This window comes from Carcharodon carcharias, chromosome 7 (genome assembly GCF_017639515.1).
Source record: "Carcharodon carcharias isolate sCarCar2 chromosome 7, sCarCar2.pri, whole genome shotgun sequence".
Lineage (NCBI taxonomy): Eukaryota > Metazoa > Chordata > Chondrichthyes > Lamniformes > Lamnidae > Carcharodon > Carcharodon carcharias.
Genome location: NC_054473.1, coordinates 110,714,820 through 110,731,274, shown reverse-complemented (window position 1 = coordinate 110,731,274; position 16,455 = coordinate 110,714,820). Strand labels below are relative to the sequence as shown.

At 41.9% G+C, this 16,455-nt stretch overlaps 1 protein-coding gene across 10 annotated transcripts in view; it reads left to right on the top strand.

The window, feature by feature from the left end:
* Positions 1–16,455, top strand: part of mtss1lb (MTSS I-BAR domain containing 2b) — a 179,177-nt gene that overhangs the window by 52,458 nt on the left and 110,264 nt on the right. For all 10 annotated transcript variants that reach the window (XM_041192299.1, XM_041192293.1, XM_041192290.1 and 7 more), the window contains exon 3: positions 6,526–6,599. In XM_041192299.1, coding sequence (XP_041048233.1) covers positions 6,526–6,599 — 74 coding nt within the window. The remainder of the gene's footprint in view (positions 1–6,525; positions 6,600–16,455) is intronic.

Here is a 16,455-nt window from a genome sequence, read left to right as displayed (position 1 = left end):
TTGTCAATTGTTAAATATCCCTCAGTACTTATCTGACGTCCACAAAGATGCATCACATGTCTCCCTTGAACAGCTCAATTCATTCTCCACCTGAAATTAACTCTTAGACTGAGCAAACGTTCTGTTTGAAGGTGTTTACTTGCTGAAGTCCAATCCCATTCTTCACGTGTGAGTCTGCAGTGTGTCACTGAATGTTGATGAACTAGTCAGTCATAGAAAGCATAGATGCTTGCTTCAGGGACAGAGAGGGTGGAACTCGCCCAGTGTTAACCCTCAGTAGTGGAGTGCAGCCCCAATCTGAACCAATTGCAGACTCCTTGCCTTAATGTGCCAGCTGACAGATTCCTGGTTTTCCCTTGTCGCAGTTGCATTAGGGAGTCAGCAGTAGATTCCCAGGAGTGTGGAAAATTTCAATCTGCTGATTTAACGGCAGGGAAAGAAAAGTAAGTAACTCTCTGGCCAACAAGTTCCAACAAGAAACCCATCCCAAGTGAAGCAAAGGCAATTATATGCATCTACTGATCTGAAGGCAGTATTTACTACCACAGACCCAGTCCTGTCCATGTGTACTGTTGAGGCTGGTCGCACACACAATCCGTCTTTTATGTAAGTTGATTTTTCTGTTCATAAGGGCAGTGACGGAGCCAATTTGTTCATGAGCCTCCTCCCCCACCCCAATCATTTTTAGGTCAGGCAGTTTGGCTTTGGAGGACCAGCATCACTTTGTAACAATCTCCAGATTCGGCTTTGCAATCTGTTCAATTCTCAGTTTGGCCTTTTGGACTGGGTAAATTGACATTCCCCAGTGCCTTACTAAATCTCGAAGGAAGGCATGGTCCATTGCTGCCCAATTTCATCCTCACCTTACTCCCACACCTCTGTGTTTCCCAACAGAGCAGTCCAATGGTGGGGAGGTGGAGTGGAATTGGAAGCCTGGCTGCTTCCTATCTCTAGCCCCAGGGGGTACTGAGGCTGACTCTAGTGCCCCTATCTCAGCAAGAACCAGCATCTTTGGGAGAGGAGTGGACAAAACTGGAGCAGATGGGTGAGTCACCAATGTGCAGAAATAATGGGCAACAATGTTCACATGCAACCCCTTACACCATTGGCATTCATCTCCCTTCCACTTCAGTGCAGCTGGTACACAGTTCACAATAAATAATTCAGTGAGAATTCAATTTGAAGGTGATTGGTGCTCACTACTGCTCCTCCTACCCTTGCATTGATTGACAGATTTTGTTGGCTTTGCAGATCTAGTGCAATGTAAGTTGTGGATAAAGGGGAACTGATGGATGTACTATACTTAGATAAGCGCCACAGCTAAGGTTATTGTGTAAAATAAAAGCTCATGGTATAGGGGGTAAATATTGGTAAGGATAGAAGATTGGCTGGCAAACAGGAAGCAGAGAGTAGGCATAAATGGGTTTTTTTCAGGTTGGCAAGATGTAATGAGTGGTGTGCCACAGGGGTCAGTGGTGGGACCTCAACTGTTTATAATTTATATAAATGACTTGGATGAAGGGATGGTTGCCAAATTTGTTGATGGCATAAGATAGGTAGAAAAGTAATTTGTGAAGAAGACATAAGGAGGCTACAAAAAATTATAGATAGGTTAATTGAGTGGGCAAAGATCTGGCAAATGGAGTATAATGTAGGAAATGCAAAATTGTCCATTTTGGCAGGAAGAATAAAAGAGAAACATTTTATCTAATTGGTGAGAGATTACAGAACTCTGAGATGCAGAGGGATCTGGATGTCTTAGTGCATGATTCGCAAAGGGCTAGTGTGCAGGTACAGCAAGTAATTAGGAAAGCTAATAGAATGTAATCATGTATCACGAGGGGAATTGAATACAAAAATATACAGAGCACTTGTGAGATCACATCTGGAGTACTATGTACAGTGCTGGTCACCTTATTTAAGGAAAGATGTAAATGCATTGGAAGCAGTTCAGAGAAGGTTTACCAGACTAATACCTGGAATTGGCAGGTTGTCTTACAAGGAAAGGTTGGGCAGGCTAGGCTTGTATCTGCTGGAGTTTAGAAGAGTAAGAGGCGACTTGATTGAAATATACAAGATCCTAAGGGGTCTTGACGATGTGGACATAGACAAGATGTTTCCTCTTCTAGGGGTCACTGTTTAAAAATAAGAGGTTTCCCATTTAAAATGCAGATGAGATGAAATTTTTTCTGAGGGTCATGTTTAATGTTTTTAAGGTGGAGATGGATAGATTCTTGGTAAGCAAGGGGGAGATAGGTTATCGGGGTAAGCGGAATGCAGATTTCAGGTACTATCAGATCAGCTATAAGCTTATTAAATGGCGGAGCAGGCTCAATGGGCTAAATGGCCTACTGCTCCTTGTTCATATGTTCGTATGTTTTGTTCTTATAAATCAACAAGAGTGGGGTATTCCATTGGAGAGTGAACCTTTTTGACTTGGACTCATCAGGACAAAATGCAGGAATGCCAAATTCGAAATGCTCACCACAATTTCTACTACAGGAGAAAAGGATGCTGATTGGTTGGCAAGTCGACTCTGGCCGAGTGGTTCCCCAAGTTCCCGGAAATTCAAAAAATGTGCAAGACTTGAACATATTCCTTTTGCTTGCAGAGAACAGGTCCCTGTGTATGAATCTATGTCGCTTCTAATAAGCATAAATGAGCCATATTACGAGCTCAGTTGGTTGTTAGTGTAGCTATTAGTGCACTCAGGATTGTTCAGCAAGTGCTTTTACCTTGGCGAATCAGAGTTGACTTGCCAGCCAAACAGCATCCTTTTCCCTGTAGTATAAATTGTTGTGATCGTTTGAAATTTGACATTCTTGTGTTTGTCCTGATGAGTGCAAGATGAAAAGCATCAGCAGTATGTTTCTTTTTGGCAATATTCAAGTTCTGTGCTACCAAATAAATTTTTCATTCTACGAGCTCTTTCTTTCTGTATATCGGGATTCATGTTGGGAATAGAAAGTTCCAAATTTCAGGCAACCAGCTTCACATGCTCCCAGCTCATGCACATCATGGTTAGACATGGAGTGGTAGGGGAGGGGCAGGGTGGAAGGGTCCAATTCCATTCTGCTGTCTTGCGTCTGGCAGGCGTTCAGCCACTGCCAATTGCCAAGGTAGCAAAATGAGAGGAGGCACTGAGAAAATTCATGCCCCTGCCACCCCCCAAACTCCACCATCAGAGTCAGAGTTCTGTTGCTTAGCCCCAACCTCAGGAATGTTTCCCTCCCACTGCTCCAACTCCACAAATGTAGCAGAGTTTCACTTCAACAGTTAGGAACTTAGGAACAGGAGGAAGACAATTCATCCCCTTGAGTCTGTTCCATTATTCAATGAGACCACAGCTAATCTGTATCTTAGGACCCCGCCCTGGTTCTGTAACCCTTAATACCCTTTCCAAAGCTAAAAAATCTGTCAACCTGCGTTTTGAAATTTTCAACCGATGCCCAACCTGAATGGTTTTTGGTCAGGGGGAGAGAGTTCCAGATATCCTAAATGCTTTGTGTGAACGATTCTTCCTGCCAATATCCTGCCATCATAAATGCTGATGTAGCCAGCGACACCTACATCCCACAAATGAATAAAAAAGTCCTTGAAAAGCCTAACTCTAATTTTAAGATCATGCCGCCTTGTTCTGGACTCGTCCCACAAAGGAAATAGCTTCTCCCTATCTGCTCAATCACAACCTTTGATCAACTTAAAGATCTCAATTAGATCATCCCTTCATCTTCTATACTCAAGGGAATAGCAGCTTAGTTTATGCAAGCTACCCTAATCATTTAATCCTTTTACCCTGGTATCCTTCCTGGTGAACCAGTGTGAACTCCCTCCAATGCCGGTGTATCTAACTGTAACATAACTTTCTTTTTGTCTTTCAGCCTCTTTGCAATAAAGACTAATGTTCCAATAGAATTATAGCACAGAAACAGGCCTTTCATCCAACTGATCTGTGCCAGTGTTTATGCTGCACACGAACCTTCTCCCGCCCTACTTCGTCTCAGCCTATCAGCACATCCTTCTATTCCCCTCTCTGTCATGTATTTATCCAGCTCCCCCTTCAATTCATTCATGCTGTTTGCCTCGATCACTCCCGTCAGCAAGTTCTTCATTCTAACCAATCACAGGGTAAAGAGGTTTCTCCTGAATTACTTGTTTGATTTATTGGGGCCTATCTCATTACATTAATCTTTTTAATTATTTAAAGTTCTGTCTACGAGCTTTTAGTATCTGTATGTGGGCCCCTAAATCTCTTTGCTGCCCCCTGGTTTATAACTTGGCCCAACAATGACCCTGTGCCCCTGTCTGAGGGAGGAGCCATGTTTGGTGCATCTTTGCACTTACTGGGAGTTGGCTTGAAAAGATGCAAACTAGCTTCACAGAAGCAAAGGAGAGGAGCAGAGAGGAATTTCACCTGATCAAATGTGGGTTGTAGAGTTGAAGGCCATTAAGCAACCTCTTATTAAGCAGGGAAGTTAAAGATAACATAAAGGCAAAAACTAAGGCATACCAAATTGCAAAGGTCAGTGGCAGGTGGAAGGTTGGGAAACTTTTAAAGATCAACAAAGGATTAATAAAATAATAATAAAAAGAGCAAAGGTAAATTATGGAAGAAAACTAGCGCAAAATATAAAAACTGATAGCAAAAGCTTCTTTAAGTATATAAAAGGAAAGAGTAGCTAAAGTGAACTTTGGTCCCTTGGAGGATGAGACTGGGGAGTTAATAGTAGGGAACGCAGAAATGGCAGAGACGCTTAATCAATATTTTACCTCAGTTTTCACGGTGGAGGATACTAGTACCACCCCAATAGTAACAGGTAGTGCAGAGGCTATAGAGAAAGAGTAACTTAGAACAATCACCATCACTAGAGAAAAAGTACTGAGCAAACAATTGGGATTAAAGAGTGACAAGTCCCCAGGACCTGATGGCCTACATCCCAAGGTCTTAAAGGAAGTGGCAGTGGAGATAGTGGATGCATTGGCTATAATTTCCAAAATTCCCTGGATTCTGGAAAGGTTCCAGTGGATTGGAAAAATACTAATATAATGCCCTTAATCAAAAAGGGGGGAAGGCAGAAAGTAGGAAACTATAGACCACTTAGTTTAACATCTGTTGTTGGGAAGTTGTTGGAATCCATTATTAAGGAAGTAGTAATGGGGCATTTGGAAAGTCAAAATGCAATCCATCAGAGTCAGCATGGTTTTATGAAGAGAAATTCATGTTTGACTAATTTGCTAGAATTCTTTGAAGATTTGACAAGCAAAGTGGATAATGGGGATCCTGTAGATGTAGTATATCTGGACTTCCAGAAGGCCTTTGATAAGGTGCTGGACAAAAGATTAATACACAAGATAAGATCACACAGAGTTCCGGGTAATAGATTAGCTTGGATAGAGGATTGGCTAACCAGAAAGCAAAGAGTCGGGATAAATGGGTCTTTTTCTGGATGGCAAGCTGTAACTAGTGGGGTGCCACAGGGTTTGGTCCTTGGGCCCCAACTATTTATAACCTTTACTAATATCTTGGATTCAAGGATAAAAGGTACTATAACTAAATTTGCAAATGACACCAAAGTTGGTGGGAAAGTAAGTTGCAATGAAGAAATAAGAAATTTACAAATGGATATGGACAGGTTAGGTGAATGGGCCAAAATCTGGCAGATGGAGTTTAACGTGGATAAGTGTGAGGTTATCCATTTTGTTCGGAGGAATAAAAATGTGACTTACTATTGAAATAGAGAGAAACTTCAGAATGCTTCAGTGCAGAAGGATCTGGGTGTCCTTGTGCATGAATCGCTGAAAGCTAGTATGCAGGTACAGCAGGTAATAAAGAAGGCAAATGGAATTTTGGCATTTATTGCTAAAAGAATAGAATATAAAAATAGGGAAGTGTTGTTGCAACTGTACAAGGCATTGGTTAGACTGCACCTGGAGTACTGTGCACCGTTTTGGTCCCCTTACTTGAGGAAAGAGGTAGTTGCATTGCAGGCGGTTTGAAGAAGGTTCACTGGATTGATTCCAGAGATGAGGGGCTTGTCTTATGAGGAGAGATTGCGTAGTTTAGGCCGATACTCGCTAGAGTTTAGAAAGATGAGAAGAGATCTAATTGAGGTATATAAGATGCTAAAGGGGATAGACAAAATAGACGTGGAGCAATGTTTCCCCTTGTGGGGCATTCCAGGACGAGAGGCCATAGTTTTAGGCTAAGGGGTGGTAGATTTAAATCAGAGATGAGGAGGAATTACTTTTCTCTAAGGGTCAGGAATCTGTGGAATTCACTACCTCAGAATGCAATGGATGCCGGGACACTGAATAAGTTCAAGGAGGAGATAGACAGATTTTTAATTAGTAGTGGGTTGAAAGGTTATGGGGAGAGGGCAGGAAATTGGAGTAGAGGCTGAAATGAGATCAGCCATGATCGTATTGAATGGCGGGGCAGGCTCGAGGGGCTGAATTGCCTACTCCTGCAGCTAGTTTTTATGTTCCCTTTCTAACACCGTGTTCTCCTCTCTCTTTCGGTGTCAGGACCACCGTGCTGGCAGCGGCTGCATTCTTGGATGCGTTTCAAAAAGTGGCAGACATGGCGACAAACACTCGAGGTAGGAAGCACTTGAGCTTGGTAAACAGCTGTGAATATCTCATCAGGAACCCTGTGAGAGCACAACGATTTCATTCAGGACATTGGCTCTGTTGAATCACGCTGGGGCAGCCGTGATCTCCAGTGTTAATGATCAGTTTCTGAATACTTCCCAATGTGCAGGGGGTTCTACATAGAATAATTGGTACCCGTGAGTGAGTCACAGGCTGGAATCTAATTGAGGGGTTCAGGTGGTTTATATATAGAATAATGGATACCCGGGATTGAGTTACAGACTGGAATCTAATCAAGGGGTTCAGATAGTGTATATATAGAATAATGGATGCCCAGGAGTGAGTTACATGCTGGAGTCTGATCAAGGGATTCAGATAGTGTGTGTATATATAGAATAATGGATGCCCAGGAGTAAGTTACAGGCTGGAATCTAATTGAGGGGTTCAGGTGGTTTATATATAGAATAATGGATACTCGGGGTAGGGGGGGAGGTGAGTTACAGACTGGAGTCTGATTGAGGGGTTCAGATGGTTTATTTGATGGATATCTGAGGTGAGCATGTAGCATCAAATTGAGTCTGTGAGGTGAGTAGTGATCAGAATACTGAGATAATTCGATATGAAAAATGCTAATTTAGTTGCAGCATTACTGTCATTGTAAAATGCCCTATGTGTATATTAATGAAAAAATGAAAGGGATTTCCATATACTTCCTCAGAAAGTTCTTGTTCCTTTCACGCTGTGTGAAGGCAAGAGTGGGTGTTACTGACACTATAACAGAAATCTATCCGAGGGTGTGGAAGGCTCGCCATACTAAAAGGCTTCAGAGTATTGTGTGACTGGATGATTGAGAGTGTCCAGTTCTGTAGTGGATCTACAATTTAGTCCCAGATATAACTATATGATTGAGGTACTAGTCCTTTCAATTTTACCCTGACTGTTCTCCGTTGATCAGGACAGTGCATGTTTCTGTTCACACCCAGTGAGGGGTAAGTAAAAATTGGTTGAATTGCACAAGCCTTATTTATTCTCCTTGGGTGATGGTATTTGACTGGATACCTATTGAATATATATACAGTGAAGATCTTGTAGAATGTCAACACATTTTGGTAGACTGTATATTGATAGGTCCTGGGTCTTTCTCTGCTCTGATCAGACAAGATGAGTCAATGATTATCTAGTGAGGCTTAGTCAGAGTCTGTAGTCTTTAATAATGGAAAGGAGATGCATGGTTTTATGTTGACACTAAGCTTTTCAATTTGGGAGATAGAGGTTAACATGGAGTCGACCTTTTGCAGGGGAGAAATCACATGTGCGAGTCTCCTTGAATTCCAGGTCCTAAATGGTTGTCTACAGCTGTAGCAGAAGAATGTGGGAGAGGTGCAGAAGATTCATCAGTACAGGTTATATCATGCAGCTGCAATATCAGTACATACAAACTTACGAATTAGGAGCAGCAGTAGGCCATTTGGCCCCTCGAGCCTGCTCCACCATTCAATAAGATCATGGCTGGTCTGATTGTGACCCCAAATCCACATTTCCACCTACCATCGATAACCTTAGATTCTTGACTAACAAGGGAGTCAATCTACCTCTGCCTTTAAAATATTCAATGACCCTGCCTCTGCCGCTCTCTGGGGAAGAAGTTCCACAGACTCATGACCCTCTTGAGAGAAAGAAATTATTCTTATCTCCATCACTTTTTATGATTTGTATACCAAGACACACACATCCTTCTGTACCTCAGAGTTTTGCAGTCTCTCTGCATTTAGATGATATACTGCTTTTCTATTCTCCCTAAGTGGACCAGTTCATATTTTCCCACATTATACTCTGTCTGCCAATTTTTTGCTCACTCACTTAACCTATATATACATCCCTTTGCTGACTCCATCTGTCCTCTTCACAATTTACTTTCCTAGCTATTTTTGTGTCATCAGCAAATTTAGCAACCACACAATCGGTCCCTTCATCCAAATCATTTATGTAAATTGTAAAGAATTGAGGCCCCAGCACTGATTCCTGTGGTACTCCACTCATTACACCTTGCCACCCTGAAAGTGACCCTTTTATGCCGACCCTGTTTCCTGCTAGCTAACCAATCTTTTATCCATGCTAATATGTTACCCCCTAAACCACAGGCCAGTTAGCTTAACCTCTGTCATAGGGAAATTGCTGGAATCTATTATTAAGGCGGTTATAGTAGGGAACTTAGAAAATCTCAATGCAATCAGGCAGGCTCGACATGGTTTTGTGAAATGGAAATCGTGTTTGATTAATTTATTAGAGTTCTTTGAGGAAGTAACCAACAACGTGGATAAAGGGGAGCTTGTGGATGTGCTGTACTTAGATTTCCAGAAGACATTCAACAAGATGCCGCATCAAAGGTTACTACATAAAAACCCCCTGTCAACTGTTAAAAGTTTAGTGGTTGGCACAAAAGCTTAATGGTGCTACAAAATCTTTTAGAATGTCCATGGACTAAGCAGTCCTTTTTACTGTTCTTAGACAGGTGTGGTGGTGCTATTAGGCTTTTAATATATCTATTAGTAGATGTTGATAAAATGTTTCCCCTACAGTTATTTCTTGCTTTCTGTCTCCCTCCTTTCTTGAATAGAGGAGTCGCATTTTCTATTTTCCAATCTGATGAAACCTTTCCAGAATCTAGAAAATTTTGGAAAATTAAAACCGATGCATCTACTATCTCGGCAGCCACTTCTTTTAAGACCCTAGGTTGAACTCCATCTGGACCTTGAAGACTTGTCAGCTTTTAGTTCTAATAATTTTCTCAGTACCCTTTCCCTGATGATTGTAATTAAGTTCCTCTCTCTCTTTCACCTCCTGATTCACAATTATTTCTGGGATGTTATTTGCATCCTCTACAGTGAAGACAAATGCAAAATATCTGTTCAACTCATCCGCTATTTGCTTATTTTCCATTATTAATTCCTCACTCCCACTCTCTAGAGGACCAATGCACACTTTATTTGCTCTTTTCCTTATTAAATACTTACAGAAACCTTGACTATCTGTTTTTATATTTCTTGCTAACTTTCGCTCAAACGCTAATTTCTCCCTCCTTATTATTCTTTCAGTCTTTCTTTGCTGTTTCTTATATTCTGTCCAATCTTCTGGCCTGCCACTAATCTTCACAGAATTGTATGCTTTATTTTAAATCAATTTGATACTATCTTTAATTTCCTCAATTGGCCATGGATAGTGTGTCCATCCTCCTAGCGTCTTTCTTTCTCAGTGGAATATTTTTTTGCTGAGTGTTATGAAATAGCTCTTTAAATGTCTGCCACTGCATCTCTACTGACCTACCCCTTAACCTAATTTCTCAGCTCACTTTAGCCAGCTCTGTCTTCGTACCCTCATAATTGCCCTTATTTAAGTTTAAAGCATTAGTCTTGGACCAACTCTTGTCTCCCTCAAACTGATTGTGAAATGCAATCCTGTTATGACCACTGCTACCTAGGGGCACCTGTACTATGAGGTTATCAATTAATCCTTACTCATCGCACATTACCAGGTCTAGAATAGCTCTGGTTGGCTCTAGAATGTGCTTGTCCAACTGTCCTTAGAATACTCTACGAACTCATCTTCCGGCTGCTTTGCTAATCTGATTCATTCAATCTATATGTAGATTAAAGTCACCCATGGTTAACACCGTACCTTTGTCACAAGGCCCCATTATTTCCTCCTGTATACCCCATCCTACAGAGTGGTTACTGTTAGGGAGCCTATAAACCACTTCCACAAGTGACTTCCTACCTTTACAATTTCTTATCTCTACCCAAACTGATTCTACATATTGACCTTCAGAACTAATGTAATTGCTCTGTATTGTGCTAATGTCATCCTTAAGTAACAAGCCAGCCCACCACCACCTCCTAGCTTCCTGCCCTTCCAAATGTCATGGACCCTTGAATAGTCAGGTCCCTGCCTTTGCCATTTTGGAGCCATGTCTCTGTAATGGCTCAGATCGTACATATGTATTTCTATTTGAGCTGACAATTCATCTGCTTTGTTATGAATGCTATGTGCATTTGGATACAGGGCATTTAATTCTGTCCTTTTATTTATTTTTGCAACCTCTAGCCTTGTCTGCTGGCTCAGTAAGCTCTGTCACTTCTTGCCATGCTCCGATTATCATTTCCCTTATTGTTACCTTGATCTCTTATCTTCTCCCTTTAATTTACCACATCTTCCCTCACGTGATCCCTCACCCTGATTGACTTTAGTTTAAAACCCTCTTTACATGTTGTGACCTCTGATGGAACTCTGAAGAGATGCAGTGGCAGACATTTAAAGAGCTATTTCATAATACTCAGCAAAGAAACATTCCACTGAGAAAGAAAGACGCTAGAGGATGGACACACTATCCATGGCCAATTGAGGAAATTAAAGATAGTGTCAAATTGATTTAAAAAAAACATACAATCCCGAATGACATTTACAGAGGTTGGCAAGAACACCTTGAGAAGTCAAGAATTGCTGCTTGACTTGGAAGAATTTCAATATGGTTTTATGGGTGCCTTTATATCCTAACCCAGCAATCCTCATCGAGAGGTGTTAGACACAAATATCATGAAACAAAGGAAAGAAGAGATGTGCGCTTCTTTGATATTTCTCATGTTCTCAGGGTGTGCAAAGCAGCTCACAGCCAATGGAGGACTTCTGTAGTGTAGGCACTGTTGTTTTGCAGGTTAACACAGTAACCAAAACGTACATAGTCAGATCCCGCAACAGCAAATGAGAATAAATGATCACTTAATCAGCTTGTTGGATGAGGGAATAACCAAGTGATTTCCCTGCTCTTCTTCAAAATAAAGCGTTGGGATCTTACAGGTTCATCCAAACAAAATTTGAAGAACACTATAGGAGAATAGGTAGAATATTTTTAAAAATACACAGAAACTTCAAGATCCTTTGAGATCAAGACACTTCTATCCGTTAACACCACTGCTCAGCAAGATACAGTTTCAAGGCTGAAGAGCTTCAGGGAGCTCTGATGGTTTCTTGGAGATAACAACAACTTGTATTTATATAGCGCCTTTCGGATGGAAAATGATCTCAGGGATGCCCCATAGGAGCATTATCAAACAAAATTTGACACCGAGATAAATAAGGCGATTTTTGGACAGTTGACCAGTTTGATCAGACTGCCTTTATGCAGCAGTGAAAAGGATGAGAGAGAGAGGCAAAGTCTTTTAAGAAGGGAATTCCAGAGCATAGGGCCAAGGCAGCTGAAGGCACAGCTGCCACTGGTGGAGTGGTGGAAGTTGGGTGTGTGCAAGAATTGGGGGAGCACAGAGATCTCAGAAGGTTGTGGGGCTGCAGATACCAGAGATGGGGAGGAGCAAGGCCATGGGGGGATTTGAAAACATGAATGAGAATATAAAATTACCCCGTCTGCTGTAAACATTTCCCCACCACTAAGTTATTTTTGTTGCCATTTTAAATTGTGCACTCTCGTTGCTGTTAGCTGTCTAGTGCAAACAAGTAACATCATTACTCACATTCTTCAAAGTTGTCATAATGTTAAAGGCCTCTATCAGGCCACCCTTCAAATCACCCTTCGAATCATTGCTGGACAGGGAGCCAGTGTAGTTGAGTGAGTTCAGGGATGATGGGTGAATGAGTGCCTTAGGCTAAGGACAGCAGAACAGCATAAAATACTGGCATTACACATTAAGCTGCAGTTGGAGTTCTGTGTACAGTTCTGGGCATCTCCTAAGAAAAGTATAAACACAATTTGCAAAATGTGCCTTGTTTAAAAAAAAAACCCTTCGATTTTACCTGAGGTAAGAGACCAATGTTATAAAGAGAGGCTTGAGAAATGAGGGTTCTCTTTGCCGGTGATTTAAAGGGTGGCCTGATAGAGGCCTTCAACATTATGACAACTTTGAAGAATGTGAGTAATGATGTTACTTGTTTGCACTGGTCAGCTAACAGCAGCGAGAGTGCACAATTTAAAATGGCAACAAAAAGAACTTAGTGGTGGGGAAATGTTTACAGCAGACGGGGTAATTTGAATGTGGAATTCTCTAGCACAAACTATTGTTGCAGCAGGAGTACATCAAATCTCTTAGAAAGGAGTTACTTAGAAAAATGACTATTAAATGGTTTTTAGTGTCTCATCTGAAAGATGGCACCCTCGACAGTGCAGTACTCCTTCCATCTGGCATGGAGTACCCTGGATAAGATGCTCAAGTATCCAGAGTGGAATTTGAACTGGCAATCTTCTGACTCATATGGGAATGTGCTACTCACTGAGACACAGCTGACAAAGAACCGCACATATGTGTTTGCCTGCTTCTGCACTGGGATGTTCTATAATTCTGTAGTGTTTGTCAGGAAACCTCCTGCTCCAATCTTTCCAACACTGATAAAATCTCCACCGCCTCTTTATCTTTGGTTGCTATTTTTCCCCCAGTTCTTGGCATTTACCAAGGGTGTGTCGGAAGTTGGTGCCAGGTATGTGTGACTATTGTTAAACTGTTTATACTCTGGAAAGCTATAAAATCAACAGTCCATGAGAAAGTAGGTCAGACTATTTGAATGGCAATGGCACCAAGCTTCTGTTCTCTAGATGTAAGCAAAAAACTGCTTCAAGAGAATTGCTTTGGCCAATTTATTCTGCTCGGAAACATAGAAACACAGAAAATAGAAGCAGGAGTAGGCCATTCGGCCCTTCGAGCCTGCTCCGCCATTCATCATGATCTTGGCTGATCATCCAACTCAATAGCCTGCTCCTGCTTTCTCCCCATATCCTTTGATCCCTTTCACCCCAAGAGCTCGATCTAACTCCTTCTTGAAAACATACAAAGCATTGGCCTCATCTACTTTCTGTGGTAGCGAATTCCATAGGCTCACCACTCTCTGGGTGAAGAAATTTCTCCTCATCTCAGTCCTAAATGGTCTACCCTGTATCCTGAATTGGCAGAGAGTTACACTTCTAAACTATAGATCATCCTGAGTGACTTTGCCCATTTTCTCTTGATGTTTACCTTCAAGTGATAACATGCTCCCAAATTTGACTGTTACTATGTGATGGCAGGTTAGTTTTGTGCATATTCTTCTCCACCTTTCCCTTCTATTCTTATGGAGGTGCTAACTCTTGCTAGGACACAGTCCCACAAGCAGATCCTCTGCTCCCATTCATCCCATGCAAGCTGCAGAGTGACTGTTGCTGGGGTTTTTTGACCTCTATAGATACTGTATCCATACTGAACCCTAGCATTGACCCAACGGTCTACATGCACCCAATGACCAACAGGAGTCACTGGACTGCAACCAGGTGTGGGAATCCTGGCAGATTTTCTGATTCTCTTTCCATTCATAGGACTAGCAGAAGGCCATTCAGTCCCTCTAGCCTGCTCTGCCATTGAATTGGATCAGCGTTGATCTATACCTCAACTCCATTTAGCTGCCTTTATTCCATTTTTATCCTGTGACATCCTCACCTTATTAAAAAATAAACCTATCAATCTCCGTCGTGAAAGCTTCAATTGTTCCAGCAAGTGCAGTCATTTTGAGGAGAGAGTTCCAGATTTCCACTACCCTGTTTATGTGGAATAAGTGCTTCCAGACCCCCCTCCTGAATGGGCTAACTCTAATTTGGAACATAGCTGGATTACAAAGGTTGGGGGAAGACAAGCTTCTGTTGTACAGGGCTCTGGCTAGATTTGGTCTGCAGTACTGTATTTAGTTTTGGTCACTGCTTCTCAGAAAGGGACTACTGGTATTGATAACCCTGGTATCACCCTGGTAAATCTGTGCGAAGTTATGAAAAAACTACTGGCATTTATATAGTGCCTTTCACAACCACAGGATGTCCCAAAGTGCTTTACAATTAATTAAGTATGTTTGGAGTGTAGTCATTGTTGTAGGAAATGTGGCAGTCAATTTACACACAGCAAGCTCCCACATACAACAATGTAATGATGGCTGGATAATCTGTATTTGCCATATTGTTTGAAAAATCAGTATTGGGCAGGAGACTGGGGAAAGATTCCCTTTGAAATAGTGCCATGAGATCTTCTATGTCCAGCTGAGACATAGGGCTTTGGTTTAATGGCACCTTCCACGTATAGCACTCCTTCAGTACTGCACTGGCATGTCAGCCTTGGTTTTTGTGCTCAAGTACTGGAGTGGGACTTGAACACGTGACTATCTAACTCAGAGATGAGAGTGGTGCCAATTGAGCCACAGGTGACACAAAGTTTGCATCGACTTGGCTTGTATTCTCTTGAGCATAGAAGACCGAGTGATCAATGTGTTCAAAATATTAAAAAGCTTTGATAGAGTAGATTTAGAGAATTTATTTCCTCTGGTGGGGAAACCAAGAAAACCAAGGTTACCTGAATGTGCAACTTGCCAATGTTTTCCACTGCTGTAGAATAAGAGGTAGCAATGGAAGTAGTGCTATCCCAGCATTCTTAGCGACCGTAAAAGCCCTCTATTAGCACTCGAGTAAGAGAGAGCATCAAAAAGAGCGGGAATTGCAAGCACCATTCAAACACATGTTGGAGACAGTGATCCATGAGATGGGAGCCAGGAACCTGTGTTGTCTCCAGGAAACTACTGCTAATTATGAGAGTTGGAAGGAATGAGAGACACGAGCGTTTCAACGCCCTATATCCAACTATGGAAATTCCAAATGGAAAGCATAAGGAAGAAGATGCTGAAGCAACATAGTGCTCTACTGAGTATAGCCAATCTGCCCCATTGGTAAAAAGATCACTTCTAAAATACAGGAGTGAACAGCACTCTCAGTGGTAGTCTGTAAGTGAGTTGCGGAGATTGATATGTGAATCAGTCTGAGCATCCAGGTCTGTCAGGAGAGACCTGAGATTTAAAGGGAGCTGTGCAATTATTATAATATCATCATTCAGCTAAAAAGCACCCCTAAATATTGTTGCTTGAACAGAATGAAAGACTCGTGTTTGTAGGGCATCTTTCATGACCTCAGAGTGTCCTTTAGCACGTTTCAGCCAATGAAGTGTCATTGTTGCAATGTAGGAAACGCAGCATCTAATTTGTGTACAGCAATGTTCTAATGATCCTGGCTGAGGAACAAATATTAGCCTGGGTGTCGGAGTGAACAATGTTCCTATTCCTTGAGTTCTGCTTTGGGATCTTTTGCATCCACCTCAGAGTGCATTCAGGATCTCTGTTTAATGCGTCATCCAAACGGCACCACCTCTGACAGTGCAGCACCCTCCGTCAACCACCACCACCAATGCTGCACTAGAGTGTCAAAATTGATTTTTTTTGTCTCTGGAGTGGGGCTTGAACCCTTCTGACTTAGAAGTGAGAGTGCTGCCCATTGAACCACTGACACCGAGTTGAGGGAAGATGGTGATGTAGTGGTAATATCAGTACTGTAGCAATGCTCTGGGAACACGGGTTCAAATCCTACTTTGGCGGCTGGTGGAATTTAAATTCAATTAATAAAATCTGGAATTGAAAGCGAGTCTCAGTAGTGGTGACCATGAAACTTTCATTGATTGTTGTAAGAACCCATCTGGTTCACTAATGTCCTTTAGGGAAGGAAATCTGTTGTCCTTACCTGGTCTGGCCTACATGTGACTCCAGACCCACAGCAATGTGGTTGACTCTTAACTACTTTCTGAAATGGCCTAGTAAGCCACTCATTTTGGGGGTAATTAGGGATGGGCAACAAAAGCTGGCCTTGCTGGTGACACCCACATCCCATTAAAAGAATAAGTAAGAAAGTTAGTGATCCACTCCATAGCATTGACACAATTGTGAGCATGTGGTGTATGTCCATGTAACTGAGCCACGTATAAGGTCGCATTAGAAATGAAGCTGAATGCTACATTTGGCCAAATACTT